The sequence below is a fragment of the Prionailurus bengalensis genome, chromosome E1 (assembly GCF_016509475.1).
Source record: "Prionailurus bengalensis isolate Pbe53 chromosome E1, Fcat_Pben_1.1_paternal_pri, whole genome shotgun sequence".
NCBI classification, from domain to species: Eukaryota; Metazoa; Chordata; class Mammalia; order Carnivora; family Felidae; genus Prionailurus; species Prionailurus bengalensis.
The window spans coordinates 48,238,081-48,250,921 of NC_057347.1; the positions used below are offsets into that span (position 1 = coordinate 48,238,081).

A 12,841-nucleotide genomic window follows, 5' to 3' on the forward strand; every position below is an offset into this window, starting at 1 on the left:
TGTGGTATATACATACAGTGGAATATGAATGAGCCTTAAAAAGGAAGGAAATTCTGACACATGTTACAACATGGATGAAACTTGAAGATATGCTAAGGGAAATAAGCTAGTGACAAAAAAGACAAATACTGTATGTTCGCACTTTTGCGAGGTACCTAAAGTAGTCTGATTCGTAGAGGCAGAAAGTAAAATGGTGTTTGCTAATGGCTACAGGGAGAGGGGAATGGGGTATTGTTTAGTGAGTACAGAGTTTCAGTTTGGGAAGATGAAAACGTTATAGAGATGGATGGTAGTGATGGGTGCACAACAATGTGAGCAGACTTAATGCTACTGAACTGTATGCTTAAAAATTATTAAGACCCCTCGGGTGGCTGGGTGGCCCAGTTGGCTGGGCTCTTGTCCAGCTCTTGATTTCGGCTCGGGATATGATCTCAGGGACATGGCATCGAGCCCCACTTGGGTTCTGCACTGAGTGCAGAGCCTGCTTGGGATTCTTTCTTTCTCTCTCTCTGCCCCTCCCCTGCTCTGCCTCTCTCTCTCCAAAAAAAAAAAAAAAAAAAAAAAAAAAATTGGTTGGGACAGTAAATTTTATGTTACATGTATTTTGCCACAATTAAAAATAAAAAAAAATTAAGAGAAAACACAAAATAACAGTATCAGGAATGAAAAGGAGACTCCATATGGATCCTGTACACATTAAGAATATAATGAGAATAATATAAACCACCTTCTACCACTGAAAACTTGAATGAAGTAGACACATTCCCTGAAAGACACAAAACTAATACTGACTCAAGAAGAAATGGGAAATTTGAGTCGCCAAGGAAACTTAATTCATAATTAACCACCTTCCCACAAAGAAATCTCCAGGCCCAGATGGCTTTGTTGGTGAATTTTATCAGGCTTTTATGGAAGAAATATCATCCTGCATGAAATTTTTTCAGGAAATAGAAAGAGGGACTGCTTCCCAACTGATTTTGTTAAGTCAGTATCACTTTGTTTCCAAAAGAAGACAAAGACATCATAAGAACATAAAACTGCATACCAGTATTCCCTCATGAACGTAGATTTAAACACTCTGAATTAGCAAATTGTATCCAGAAAAAGGATAAAAAGGATATTATATCATGAATGTATGAGGTTTAATCCCAGGGACATGAGGGGTTTTGGCACTTGGAAATCTATGTATTTTAAGAAGGAAAAATCATGTCATCATCTCAGTGGATGCAGAAAAAGCATTTAACAAAAATGCGAAAACCAACCATGATAAAAACCCTCAGCGAATTAGGAATGGAGGGGAACTTCCTCTGCTTGATTTAAGTTATCCATGAGAAACCAAAGCAATTATAAACAAAGAAAAAAAAAGAGGACTTAACGTTCCTAATTTTTAGAATTAAAGCTACAGTAATAAAGATAGCAGTGTTGGGAAAGGATGGATAAAGCCAGAGATTAGAACATATTCTAGAATTTGAACCAGTTCTAGAAATACATCTGCACATAACGATTGAAAATCCATTGATTTTCCACAAAGATGACAATGGAATTAAACGAAGAAAGGAATTAAATCAAATTATGGGGGGAACAACTGCATATCCACATGGGAGAAAAATCAAAAGGGGTTTTAGACTTAAATGAAAATGCTAAACACTAGGGGCTCCTGGGTGGCGCAGTCGGTTAAGCGTCCGACTTCAGCCAGGTCACGATCTCGCGGTCCGGGAGTTCGAGCCCCGCGTCGGGCTCTGGGCTGATGGCTCGGGGCCTGGAGCCTGTTTCCGATTCTGTGTCTCCCTCTCTCTCTGCCCCTCCCCCGTTCATGCTCTGTCTCTCTCTGTCCCAAATAAATAAACGTTGAAAAAAAATTAAAAAAAAAAAAAAAAAAGAAAATGCTAAACACTAGAGAACTTTTAGAAAAAACCAAAAATCATTGTGACCTAGGAGTAGGCAAAGATTTCTAAAATAGGACATAAAAAGACACAATGAAGAAATAAGTTATAAACTGGACTATCAAAATTGAAACTTTCTTTCTTCGAAATACACCATTTGGAAACTCACCTGGCAAGGCACAAAACGAGAGAAAATATTCTAAATACATATAATCTGACACAGAACATGTGTCTAGAATATGTGAAGAACTCTAAGAATTCAAGGAAAAGTGGACAACCCAACCAGCGTGCAAAAGATTTTACAGACCAAAGAAACTATATGAGTGGCTAATGTATATACTTGAAAAGATGGTCAGCGGCATTCTGGATCAGGGATCTGGATCTTAGAAAGTTTCTTAGAAAGTTTAAGATACCATACCATGTGACCCCACAGTTCTATTCCTAGACGTTTAGTCAAGAGAAATGAAAACTTATGCCACATAAACACTTGAACTAGAGTGTTCATAGCAGCTTTATTCATAGTATCTGAAATGTGGAGACCATCTAGATGTCCATCAGCACATGAATAAATACACAAATTATGGTTCGTTCATATAATGGAATACCACTAATCAATAAACGAAAATGAACTTTGAATACACGTAACAATATGGCTGAATCTGAAAAACATTTTCCTCAGTGAGAGAAGCCAGGCATAAAAATGTACACACTGTTTGATTCCATATACATGAGATTCTACTAAATGGAGGTTGTCTGGGTTTGCAGGAGGGAATAGATCGATTAACAAAGGAGCTCGAGAGAACTTTTGGGTGTGATGGGAATCCGTGTCTTTATTGTGGTGGTTATACAGGTGTTTGTCAAAAGTCCTCAAACTCTACGTTTTAAGTGGGTCCAGTTTTACTGTCCATAAATTGTACCTCAACGCACGTAATAAAAATCACATGCAGGTGTCGCTGAGGCTTCCTTGGTGCGGCTTCTTCCAATCTAAACACCTGTGGACGAAAAGAGTGAAGTTCTGTCTCCCTGCCAGCCATACAGCCAACCCACAGTGGTGATAGAGGGCCTAGAGAATTCCCATTCAGAGACGCGGAATGAGAGGAGGAGTGATGGCAATTCTCTGGCGATTCTGAAATCTAGCCACGCATTTATTGCCTGTATCTTGATTAGGGTTTAATGCTCCTTCCCCGGGAGTGTTCTTCGTGGCTCTTCGCTCTGTTCCTGGGGCTCTTTGCTTTTCCCTCTGAATTATCTTTTTTTTTTTTTTTTTTTTTTTTACACCAGAAAGAATGATTTGCTTTAAGGGTAGTAGTTTTCCCAGCCTGCCTCCTGTTTGTGGGAATTTGGAGAATCAAATGTCTCTCTGTTCATTTTGAACTCTGTCCCTCTCGCCTGGAACTGGTCTGATTGCTTAGTTTTGAGGCCGTGGCTGTGTCCTTTGCCTCTACGAGGCATACATCGTCTTATAAGCCATCGCTTTCAGAACCAGCACTGATTTTCAGCTTCCTCTAAGAGCAGGGAAGCCTGTTCCTGCCTCTGCATTCTTGGCAGGTTTCTTTTCTTTTTTTTTTTTTTCCAACGTTTATTTATTTTAAAAAAAAAAATTTTTTTTTCAACGTTTATTTATTTTTGGGACAGAGAGAGACAGAGCATGAACAGGGGAGGGGCAGAGAGAGAGGGAGACAAGATCGGAAACAGGCTCCAGGCTCTGAGCCATCAGCCCAGAGCCCGACGCGGGGCTCGAACTCACGGACCGTGAGATCGTGACCTGGCTGAAGTCGGACGCTTAACCGACTGCGCCACCCAGGCGCCCCAACATTTATTTATTTTTGGGACAGAGAGAGACAGAGCATGAGCGGGGGAGGGGCAGAGAGAGAGGGAGACACAGAATCGGAAACAGGCTCCAGGCTCCGAGCCATCAGCCCAGAGCCTGACGCGGGGCTCGAACTCACGGACCGCGAGATCGTGACCTGGCTGAAGTCGGACGCTTAACCGACTGGGCCACCCAGGCGCTCCTCTTTTTTTTTTTTTTTTTTTTTAATGCTTAGAGAGAGAGAGAGAGAGAGAGAGAGAGACAGAGCATGAGCGGGGGAGGGGGCAGAGACAGAGGGAGACACAGAATTGGAAACAGGCTCCAGGCTCTGAGCTGTCAGCACAGAGCTGGACGCGGGGCTCGAACTCACAGACCGCGAGATGATGACCTGAGCTGAAGTCAGACGCTCAACCGACTGAGCCACCCAGGCGCCCCTGGCAGGTTTGACTTTCTTCCTCTACTTAGGGGAACTTTGATTGCTTTCTACTTCTCCAGAGTCACACTTGCTGCTGTCTCTAGTTGTTTGTGGAACCAGAGCCTGGCAGACCTTCAGTTTTCATCCTTTTCATGGCATCACATTTTTGTTCTATCTAGAAGTGATACTGTAAGTTCTTCTTTTAGGCTCTTTGATGTAGTCTTGACTGGCACTGTCCCTACTATTTCTTTTAATAACTATCCTGAGTTTCTGTTTAATTTGCTCCTTCTGGAATTCCTATTATTTCGATGTCAGATTATGAATCTTTCTACCTTATCTCTTGTATTTTCACTTATTGTAATCATCCCTTTATGTTTTCCTTCATGTTATCTGAATATTTCTTGAACTAATTTTATAATTTGCTGATTTGATTTTATACTATATTTAATGTGTTAGTCTCTTCCATTATGATTTTAAAATTTGGTAGTCATGTTTTTTATTTGTAAGCACATTTTTATGACCACAGATTGTTCATTTCCTTTTTACATCTGAAATATCCACTTGAATGACGTTGGAAACACAAAATTACATTTAGGGGCACCTGGGTGACTCAGTCAGTTGAGCATCCGACTCTTGATCTCAGCTCAGGTCTTGATCTCAGAGTTGTGAGTTCAAGTGCAGATTGGGGCTCCATGCAGGGTATGAAGCCTACTTAAAAAAATTACATTTAGAAGTTTCCCTTTACATATACATAATAAGTTTTGCAGGAAGACATTTGATTGGTCTTCCTTTAGGTGTAAATCTTACGTATCTTGTGTCTTATCTCTTTAAGGAGACAAGTCTTTGTTTCTCTAGTATTTGGAATCACCCATTATGCTGAGAGAGTGGTTCTGGGTTCTTGTCAAAATACTACAGCTTTAGGAAAAAGTGAAAGGGAAGAATTGATTTTTCCTACAGTTTTACTCCTTCCACGGAGTAAAGAGGCATGGGCAGGCCTGGGTCTTACTAACGTGCCGAAGCTTTTCTTTCTGTGTTGGTTTCAGCACCCTGAAATGGATCAAGCCACAGTTCTCTTCTAAATGGCGCGAGTAGCATAAGCATGAGCTCCTGTAATCATGTCCCGGTCCCAATTGTAGGCTGTCTACGAGCTAGTCTGCATGGTAGACATCTATTGCTATTCTTCCTAAAGAGGCTTACAGGGCTGAGCTTTGTCCCCTACCCTCTGTTCCACTGTCACCCTGACCTCCAGCCCCGTCACTGTGACTTCGAGCTTTCTATCTACTTTGAGTTTCAGTTAATGGTGTTTCCAGTAGGAGACAGTCTCAGTGGCAAGAAACGAAACTTCTGTGCCTAACGCCCTGTGTCTCTTGTGCCTGCCAGATCTTAGCAATGATATGGCCTCCTTCTTTAGTCGTCTCAGCTGCCTTCACCAGAAGCTGGCTTCAGCAGCGCCTCTGCTTTCCTTGGCCCGAACTGGAGCATGTTTTAGGGACAATATAATGAATTTAGTTTTGGACACGTTGAATTGTAAGTGGGGCTTTTCAATTTGTACTTGTAATAGGGTTTGAGGCTGAGAAAGAGCAATTTGGGCTGGAGATACAGACTTGGTAATCCAAGCTCCTTGTTATTTGAAAAGCTAATAGCAGTTTTATTAGCAGTTTGGATTGTCCAGAAGGAATGCATGTAAAAGGGAAAATAAATAAGGTTTGACACAGAACTCTGAGAAGCATGGGGTAGGCAGGGAAGGAAAGGCTACTGAAGGTTATTATAAAGGAGATTTCTGAAGGATCAAATGAAAATCAGGGAAGAATGAGCCTGGCTTATTCTAGGGAGCCAGTAGATGTGACATCTTGAAAACACTGTTCCTAATGTTTAGTGAGATGAACTAAGGACAGATAGTTCATTTGCTTGAGCAACTAGGAGATCGTTGATAGTGTCCAGCACTTTTAGGTTGAGTGGAAATCAGATTGTAGTTGATTGACAAGTATACGTCAGGTTAGGACATGGCCTAGTAACTTATTTTGAAAATTTATTGTGAAGGGAAAAAGGGTAAATTGGTACAGAGGACAGCTACAAGTGAACTGAAAGGATATGTTGTTTTATGTATGCACCCCGTGTAATAAATAGATAAATGGTTCCATCCTCTTTTTTTATTAATATTTTCTATGAGAATTTCTTTTAATATTTAAGCATTTTTCAATTTTTAAGTATAGCTCTTTTTATGATTGTTTAATCTATTCTTAAAGAACAGGCCACTGCTTAGTATGATGTATCTGGTTGCCTTTTCCCACATCCTGAGTTTTAAATGTTTATATCAGCTAAAGCACATGGGCTAATGAAATTATTCTCAGCCTATTGCTTTATCTATTTTTCTCATTAGTTTTTAAGTGTTTGGATATTGAGTAGGGGTATAAAAAATTAATAGCTCTCTTTAAAACAGCTTTTTCAGACATTTGACATTACTTAGTGACTTGTCTACGGAACGTTACTCTTTCATTGTTACTACCAAAAAACACATTCATTGTCATCTTGTCTTTTTTAATTATAATTCTGTCTTTGGGAATATACCTAAAATGGACCAATATTTGTGAAGGGAATCCTGATAGGGCTTGTGGTTAAAAGTTAGTGACTTTAATTCATTCTTTAATGGTTAGTTTCCATTTCATGTATCTTGAAGGAGCCGTTCAGAGGATAGATATTCCTAATAATGAAACTTTCATTGAAGTAGCTTGAATAAAAATATATGAGAGACTCCAGGCTAAAGTAGAATATTGAGTATAATATTTTATACTATATTTTATATTGGAGGAAAGTCTTTTTGTTGAAATTCATTTGGAAGCTTAAACTATTTTCCTATTTGTACTGTACTTATAACATTTTACCTGAATTAACATGGTGTATTTTAAATTTAAGACTGATTTATCTGTAGGTTCTGACATAGTTTCAAATTAATCCAAATTTTCAGCTACATGAGAATTTTTTCATTTTATATATTTTAAGCCTTCATCTTGATGTGCAGCATGGATCCGATAAAACTTAACAAACCTTTTAAAATGATTATCCTCTTGAGAGTATATGCTTCATTTTTTTTTTCTTATTCTATACTTGGAAGAGGGGGAGGAAGGAGAAAAGATTTAAATACATTTAGTTTATTGTAGTCCCACTTAAAAATGGCATTTGTTTGTGAGCAGGCACGTGGCATTTAGGTGATGTTTTATTTATACTTAAATCTAAATAAAAATAAAATGTGAGAAATAATAAATGGTCGTTTTTTGCATTTCTTTTTTGTCTGCCATGGAAGTATCATTGTTAAATATAAACAATCATCTTATTTCCAAAAGAAAAAATTGGCAATCCCAGATTTAAATGCCCCCTTTGTCCTCTGTATTCCCCTCTGTATTCTGATTGTTATTATTTTGGTCTATTAGTAGGAACCAATATACTGCGAAGCTCCAAACAAGATCACATTCTGTGAGTCCAACCTCCAGAGAAGATGGACAAAATATTACCCCAAAGAGTTGTGTAAGATCAGATTCTACTTTTGTTTGTTTGTTTGTTACTTTAAAATAACTCTACAAATTTTTAGTTTCATGTGTGTCAAAGTTCCAACAATTACTTTAAAACAGTGGGTGTTTGAATGGAGTCTGAAGGTTTTGGTGAACACCCTGATATCAAAGAAAATGGTGTGTTTGGTAAATTCCACAGTGCTCCTTGTGGTTTCTCGATGATTTTGAGACATCATGTGTATTGTTGCTTTTGTGCATTGGAGAATAACTTTGGAAGACTTCATTTTTTTAGTTGTTTTTTTTTTTGCTTTTCCCTTTTACTCAGTGTGTGTGTGTGTGTGTGTGTGTGTGTGTGTGTGTGTGTGTGTGTGTGAGAGAGAGAGAGAGAGAGAGAGAGAGAGAGAGACACCACCCAGTGGTCAGAGTTAAGAAACTGGGATTAATTTGTCGTTTAGTGGGGGATACTGCCTTTCTGCTGAAGGCGAACTGTTTATATTCTGAAATGTGAACGCCTCTTACATCTAACTGCTTAACAGAGTTTTGGTTTGAATAAGGTGCAATGAGCATTCCAGTTAGCTTCCTAAAGAGGAGAATTTTGCCTGCTTACTATGGCCTTTCTTGCGTAACTCTGGCTTGTCTTGAGTTACATGACTTTTTTTTTTTTTTTAAACATTTTATTTTTTTTTTTCAACGTTTATTTATTTTTGGGACAGAGAGAGACAGAGCATGAACGGGGGAGGGGCAGAGAGAGAGAGACACACAGAATCGGAAACAGGCTCCAGGCTCTGAGCCATCAGCCCAGAGCCCGACGCGGGGCTCGAACTCCCGGACCGCGAGATCGTGACCTGGCTGAAGTCGGACGCTTAACCGACTGCGCCACCCAGGCGCCCCGAGTTACATGACTTTTAACAAGGAGATCATGTGTGATGCGTGGCTGTACTCTAAACCTAACTCACTGCATTTTCTCCAGTGATAGTTTGGAACTTTGGGGAATACTTTCAGGGCAGCACATTTTAAATATCTGTGGGTTTATTATGAACCGTTACATTTATTCACAAGAAAACGAGGCAGGTAGATGTTTTATGTCTTTCTGAAGACATTTTTGTTCACAGAGAAAAACATACAAGAAACGGGGGGCCAACAATCAAAACAATAATGAGTTTGAATATAGTATATAAAATAAATTCAACATTTTGTTCATTAGAAACTTGGAGACAATAATAATGGAGAACATTTTAGTATATTTTTCATCACTTCAGATAATTTAAATGATCATAGGTAAATAGGTTTATTTATTAGTAATGAGGTGTTCTAAAAATGTGGAAATGCTGTGCCAACAAATTTAACTTCAGAATGCATTTTTTGGCTGTACTGTAATGTATACATTATTATTTTAAATAGATTTACCTTTCTAAGTTTCTAGAGCTCCCAGATTATTGTCCATTTCTGGGCACAGATTTTAGGCTGTCCTCAGTTAATTATAGTTTTAATCTGCTTTGATAAATGTGTAATAAGTTATATGAGAGGGAAAAAAAAATCATGCAATTTTAATTTTTAAAAAAAGTAGAATTTCACCATAATTGTGTTCTCATGCTGTGAATCCAAAGCTTATTTCTCTTTATATTCAGTGTATGAATGGGAATTAATTTAAGAACAAAGAGCTTCTTGGACATCAACACAAAATTCCCTGTTAACTAATTTTAAGGATTGTAAATAATTCATCTTTTCAAGTGTTCCCCCCCCCCCCTTTAAAGCTACTGTGGTATACCACAATTAAAACTTATTGTAAAACAACTTAAAGAGAAGAATCTGGATTAATTTTTAAAATATTCTTTTGATGTGTGGTTTTTTTTTTTTTTTTGAAATCTAGTTACTGTATGAATATATTGTGAAGGCACCTCGCAGCCCTAAGCAGCTATAGTAAACAGTCATTACTTAGAATTGAGAACTTTGCCTCAGCTATGACATAAACCTTCCCTCTGAGGGCAATATGGTACTACCAGAAAAGCACACGAAACTCTTGTTACTCTGAATGACGTATATTTTGTCCCGTTTTCTGTCTCTTCTGTTTTCTTCCCCCCTCCCTTCCTCCCTGCCTCTCTCCCTCTCTTCCTCTTTCCCTCCCCCCTTGTCTCCCTCCTTCCTTTTCCTTTTTATTTCTTCCTTCTTCCCTCTACCCCTTCTTCTCTCTTCTCTTTTGTCTTTCAGGAAGTTCATCCCCAAAGATCTGCTCTTTCTTTGGATGACAGCGACATCGAAGCTCGCCTTAATAGTTGGAATCTTGGGGTAAAAAAAAAAAAGTACTTGGTTTATGTATGTACATCGATGTAGCAGAATCCTGTTGTACTTGGAGAACATCTGAACTAATTCTATTTGGTGAATATTAGTGGATGTCAGCCATTGAGATGTGTGGTGGTACTGTGGGAGAAGGATCTAGAGAACAGGAAAGACAGATAACATTCCAGAGAAACATAGTCCCTGCCCTCCACAAGCTGTCTTGTCGAGGGTGTAGGAGATATACACATACATAGTTCGATAATTGTTTAAGATAGTATCTGGTGAAATACTAACATGACTTAGAGAGTAGAGTATTGAATTGGAGGCAAGGGGAGGGAGGACTTGGAGAAGCAAGGTCATTTGGGTTAACAATATCCGGAGATTTCCTGATGAGCCGCCGTCACGGGCACCAGTTGTCAGGTGCAAAGACTGAGAGGGACATGAACGCATCTGGGTAGGTGTGGAGGTGGGGAACTGGAAAGAGGCAGGCCTGGAGACACGTGTGGTGGTGTGAGTGAATGGACATGACTGGATCTTGGGGACTTAAGCAGGGGGTTGGGGCCAGTGTCAATCAGGCTGGATTGTATCGGAGTTTGAAGGCTAAACTGAGCAGTTTCGCCTTTACATTTTAGGCAGTAGTGAGCCCTGCAGGTTTATTTATTCCTTCCACATTCCACTTTCCATGACGCTGTTGAAATGCTTTGAGGAAATGAAAAGGGGTTTAGAACAATTTTTATCACGTTTTGTGGTTAGTAGGATAATTTCTAATTTGAAAATTTGCAAAGTATAGGAAATCAGAGGACTAAAATATATTTGAAAATCTTAACACCGAGAGATGGGTTACCATTTTGTTTTAGATATCCTCCTCTCCTTTTTTTTTTTTCCGTGTGCATTTATACAATTAAAATTTAAACAAAATTGGGGTTATATTATAAGTACTATTTTACTATGTCCTGTTTTTAATTTTTTTAAAATTTTTTAATTTTAATTTTAATTTTTAGAGAGAGAGCAAGAACATGTGTGCAGGGGAAGGGGCTGAGGGAGAGAGAGAGAGAGAGAGAGAGAGAGAGAGAGTAAATCCCATGCAGTCTCTGTGCTGTCAGCACATAGCCTGACACGGGACTCAATCTCCAGACTCTGAGATCATGGCCTGAGCCCAAATCAAGAGCCGTATGCTTAACTGACTAAGCCATCCAGGTGCCTCTATGACGTGCTGTTTTGAGTTTGATAGAAGTTTATAACCATTCTGTAAATATATGAATATTAATGAAAGCACTGATTTCTCTTTTGGGTGGGTATTCCATAACTTACTGAAACATCCTGGACATTTTGGTTGCTCCCAGGCTGTGGCTGATGCAAGTAATGCTGCAGTACAATTCCCTACAGATCTTTGTGTACACATTTGGTACTTCCTTAGGTTACGTCCATCTTGGTACATAGCCTTCCAGAAGGTATGTACCTACCAGTTTCTTCTGCAACCAGCAGGATATAGGATTGTCTATTTCTTACTTCTTCACTGACAGGACAGATTATTATTTTAAAAGACCTAAAACCCTTCCTACTAATAATGGTCTTTAATGAAAGGAATGCTTTAGGGAAATCGACTTGGTGGCATTTTGGAGGTTGTATTGGATGTGGGTAGAGGTGGAGAAGGGGAACCATCATCTTTTTGGTGTTTGTGGTGAACTCCACACTCGGGTGATTTCTGTGCAGACGGAGAGGGTTGAAAGAAAAGCCATTTCACGGGGGGGAAAGGACACTGCGTGACTGATTGGCGAGCTGACCAGAAGGGCACCTAAAGGTGCGCTTCTAGAAAATGGGAACATTGGCTTCCTGTCAGTTAACCGTCAGATGGGGGCATCCATTTTAGGGGTTACAAGTTTCATGTTAGACGGGCGGAGTTTGAAGAGATGGTCAGACCAACTGGGGAGGTCAAGGTCTGGAGTTTCAGGAGACTCGAGGGCTGGAATCTTATTTATGGTTATGCTGTTTGAGGTGTTGGCCCCACCCAGAGGCTGGACAGCCGGGCTTTCAGGGGACGGAATGAGGACAGCTGGCTACTGCAAGGGACACGATTAGAAGAAGGTAGGGAATGGATGAGAATTTAAAGCAACGTGAATCTCGTAGCCATTTAGGGAGCCTATTAGTGAAAGAGATGAGAGAGAGAAAGTTAATAACAAGAGGGGAATATTAAGTCCAAAGGAAAACATTGTTATGTTTGAAGGTGGAGGAGAAGTTGCCACTGGAGGGAAGTCCTAGCGTTACCGGTGTGCGAGAAGAGGACAGAAAATCCCCCAGAAAGACAGTTCTTTTTTTGATATTTGCCAGAAAGCGGTATCAGAGTGAAGAGTAAAATTCTGGGCTAGCCTTTTAAACTTGCCTTTGCCCTCAGCCATTTGGCACTTCTGATGTGCGTTGCTTAGCCCACAGAGAACTTTGCTCGATTATGTAACTGTTCAGAGGATTAAATTTTTCATTCGTATAGTAAAGTTAAAATAAAACATCTAAAATATTTTGAGGTGACGCCTTAAAACTAGGTCTGCCTGGGTTCTCTTTCACACTTTTATTGTTCAAAGAAGGCACTAACAGTGTAAAATATGAAAGTCTTGCATTTTTATATATTTATAACGTATATACATTAATCAGGCAGAACTCTATCTTTTGATCACAGTAGAATAATTTAAGAATCCAGTGTATTAAAGAGCTTAGATTTCGCTTTGATTTTAGTTTTGTATTAGAATGCGTGATGGATTTTTTTTCTCTTTCTTCCTGTGAGTGATCAGTTAATGGTAGTTAATGTTAGTTTTCTATGCTGAGGGTACTTTTTTTTATATTGCCGACATGACTTTCAGACACCTTCATTCAGATGCATTAGAGGTTCTAGAATTTGAATCTTCTAGTTTTTGTTAAAAATACGCTTTTTCCTCAAGTATATTCTTTCTTTCCCCAG

The 12,841-nt window shown here is 39.2% G+C and overlaps 1 protein-coding gene across 7 annotated transcripts in view; it reads left to right on the top strand.

Moving 5' to 3' along the window:
- Positions 1–12,841, top strand: part of CEP112 (centrosomal protein 112) — a 427,630-nt gene that overhangs the window by 35,274 nt on the left and 379,515 nt on the right. For 5 of the 7 annotated variants that reach the window (XR_006297953.1, XM_043585075.1, XM_043585077.1 and 2 more), the window contains 2 exons: positions 7,537–7,630; positions 9,823–9,900. The exons of 1 other annotated variant lie outside the window; for it this stretch is intronic. Coding sequence is in view for 4 of the 6 variants with exons in the window: in XM_043585075.1 (XP_043441010.1) it covers positions 7,537–7,630; positions 9,823–9,900 (172 nt within the window). In the remaining 2 variants the exon portion in view is untranslated. Of the gene's footprint in view, positions 1–7,536; positions 7,631–9,822; positions 9,901–11,249; positions 11,977–12,841 lie in introns of those variants that run through there. One more of the 7 variants, XM_043585080.1, reaches the window with a different exon arrangement.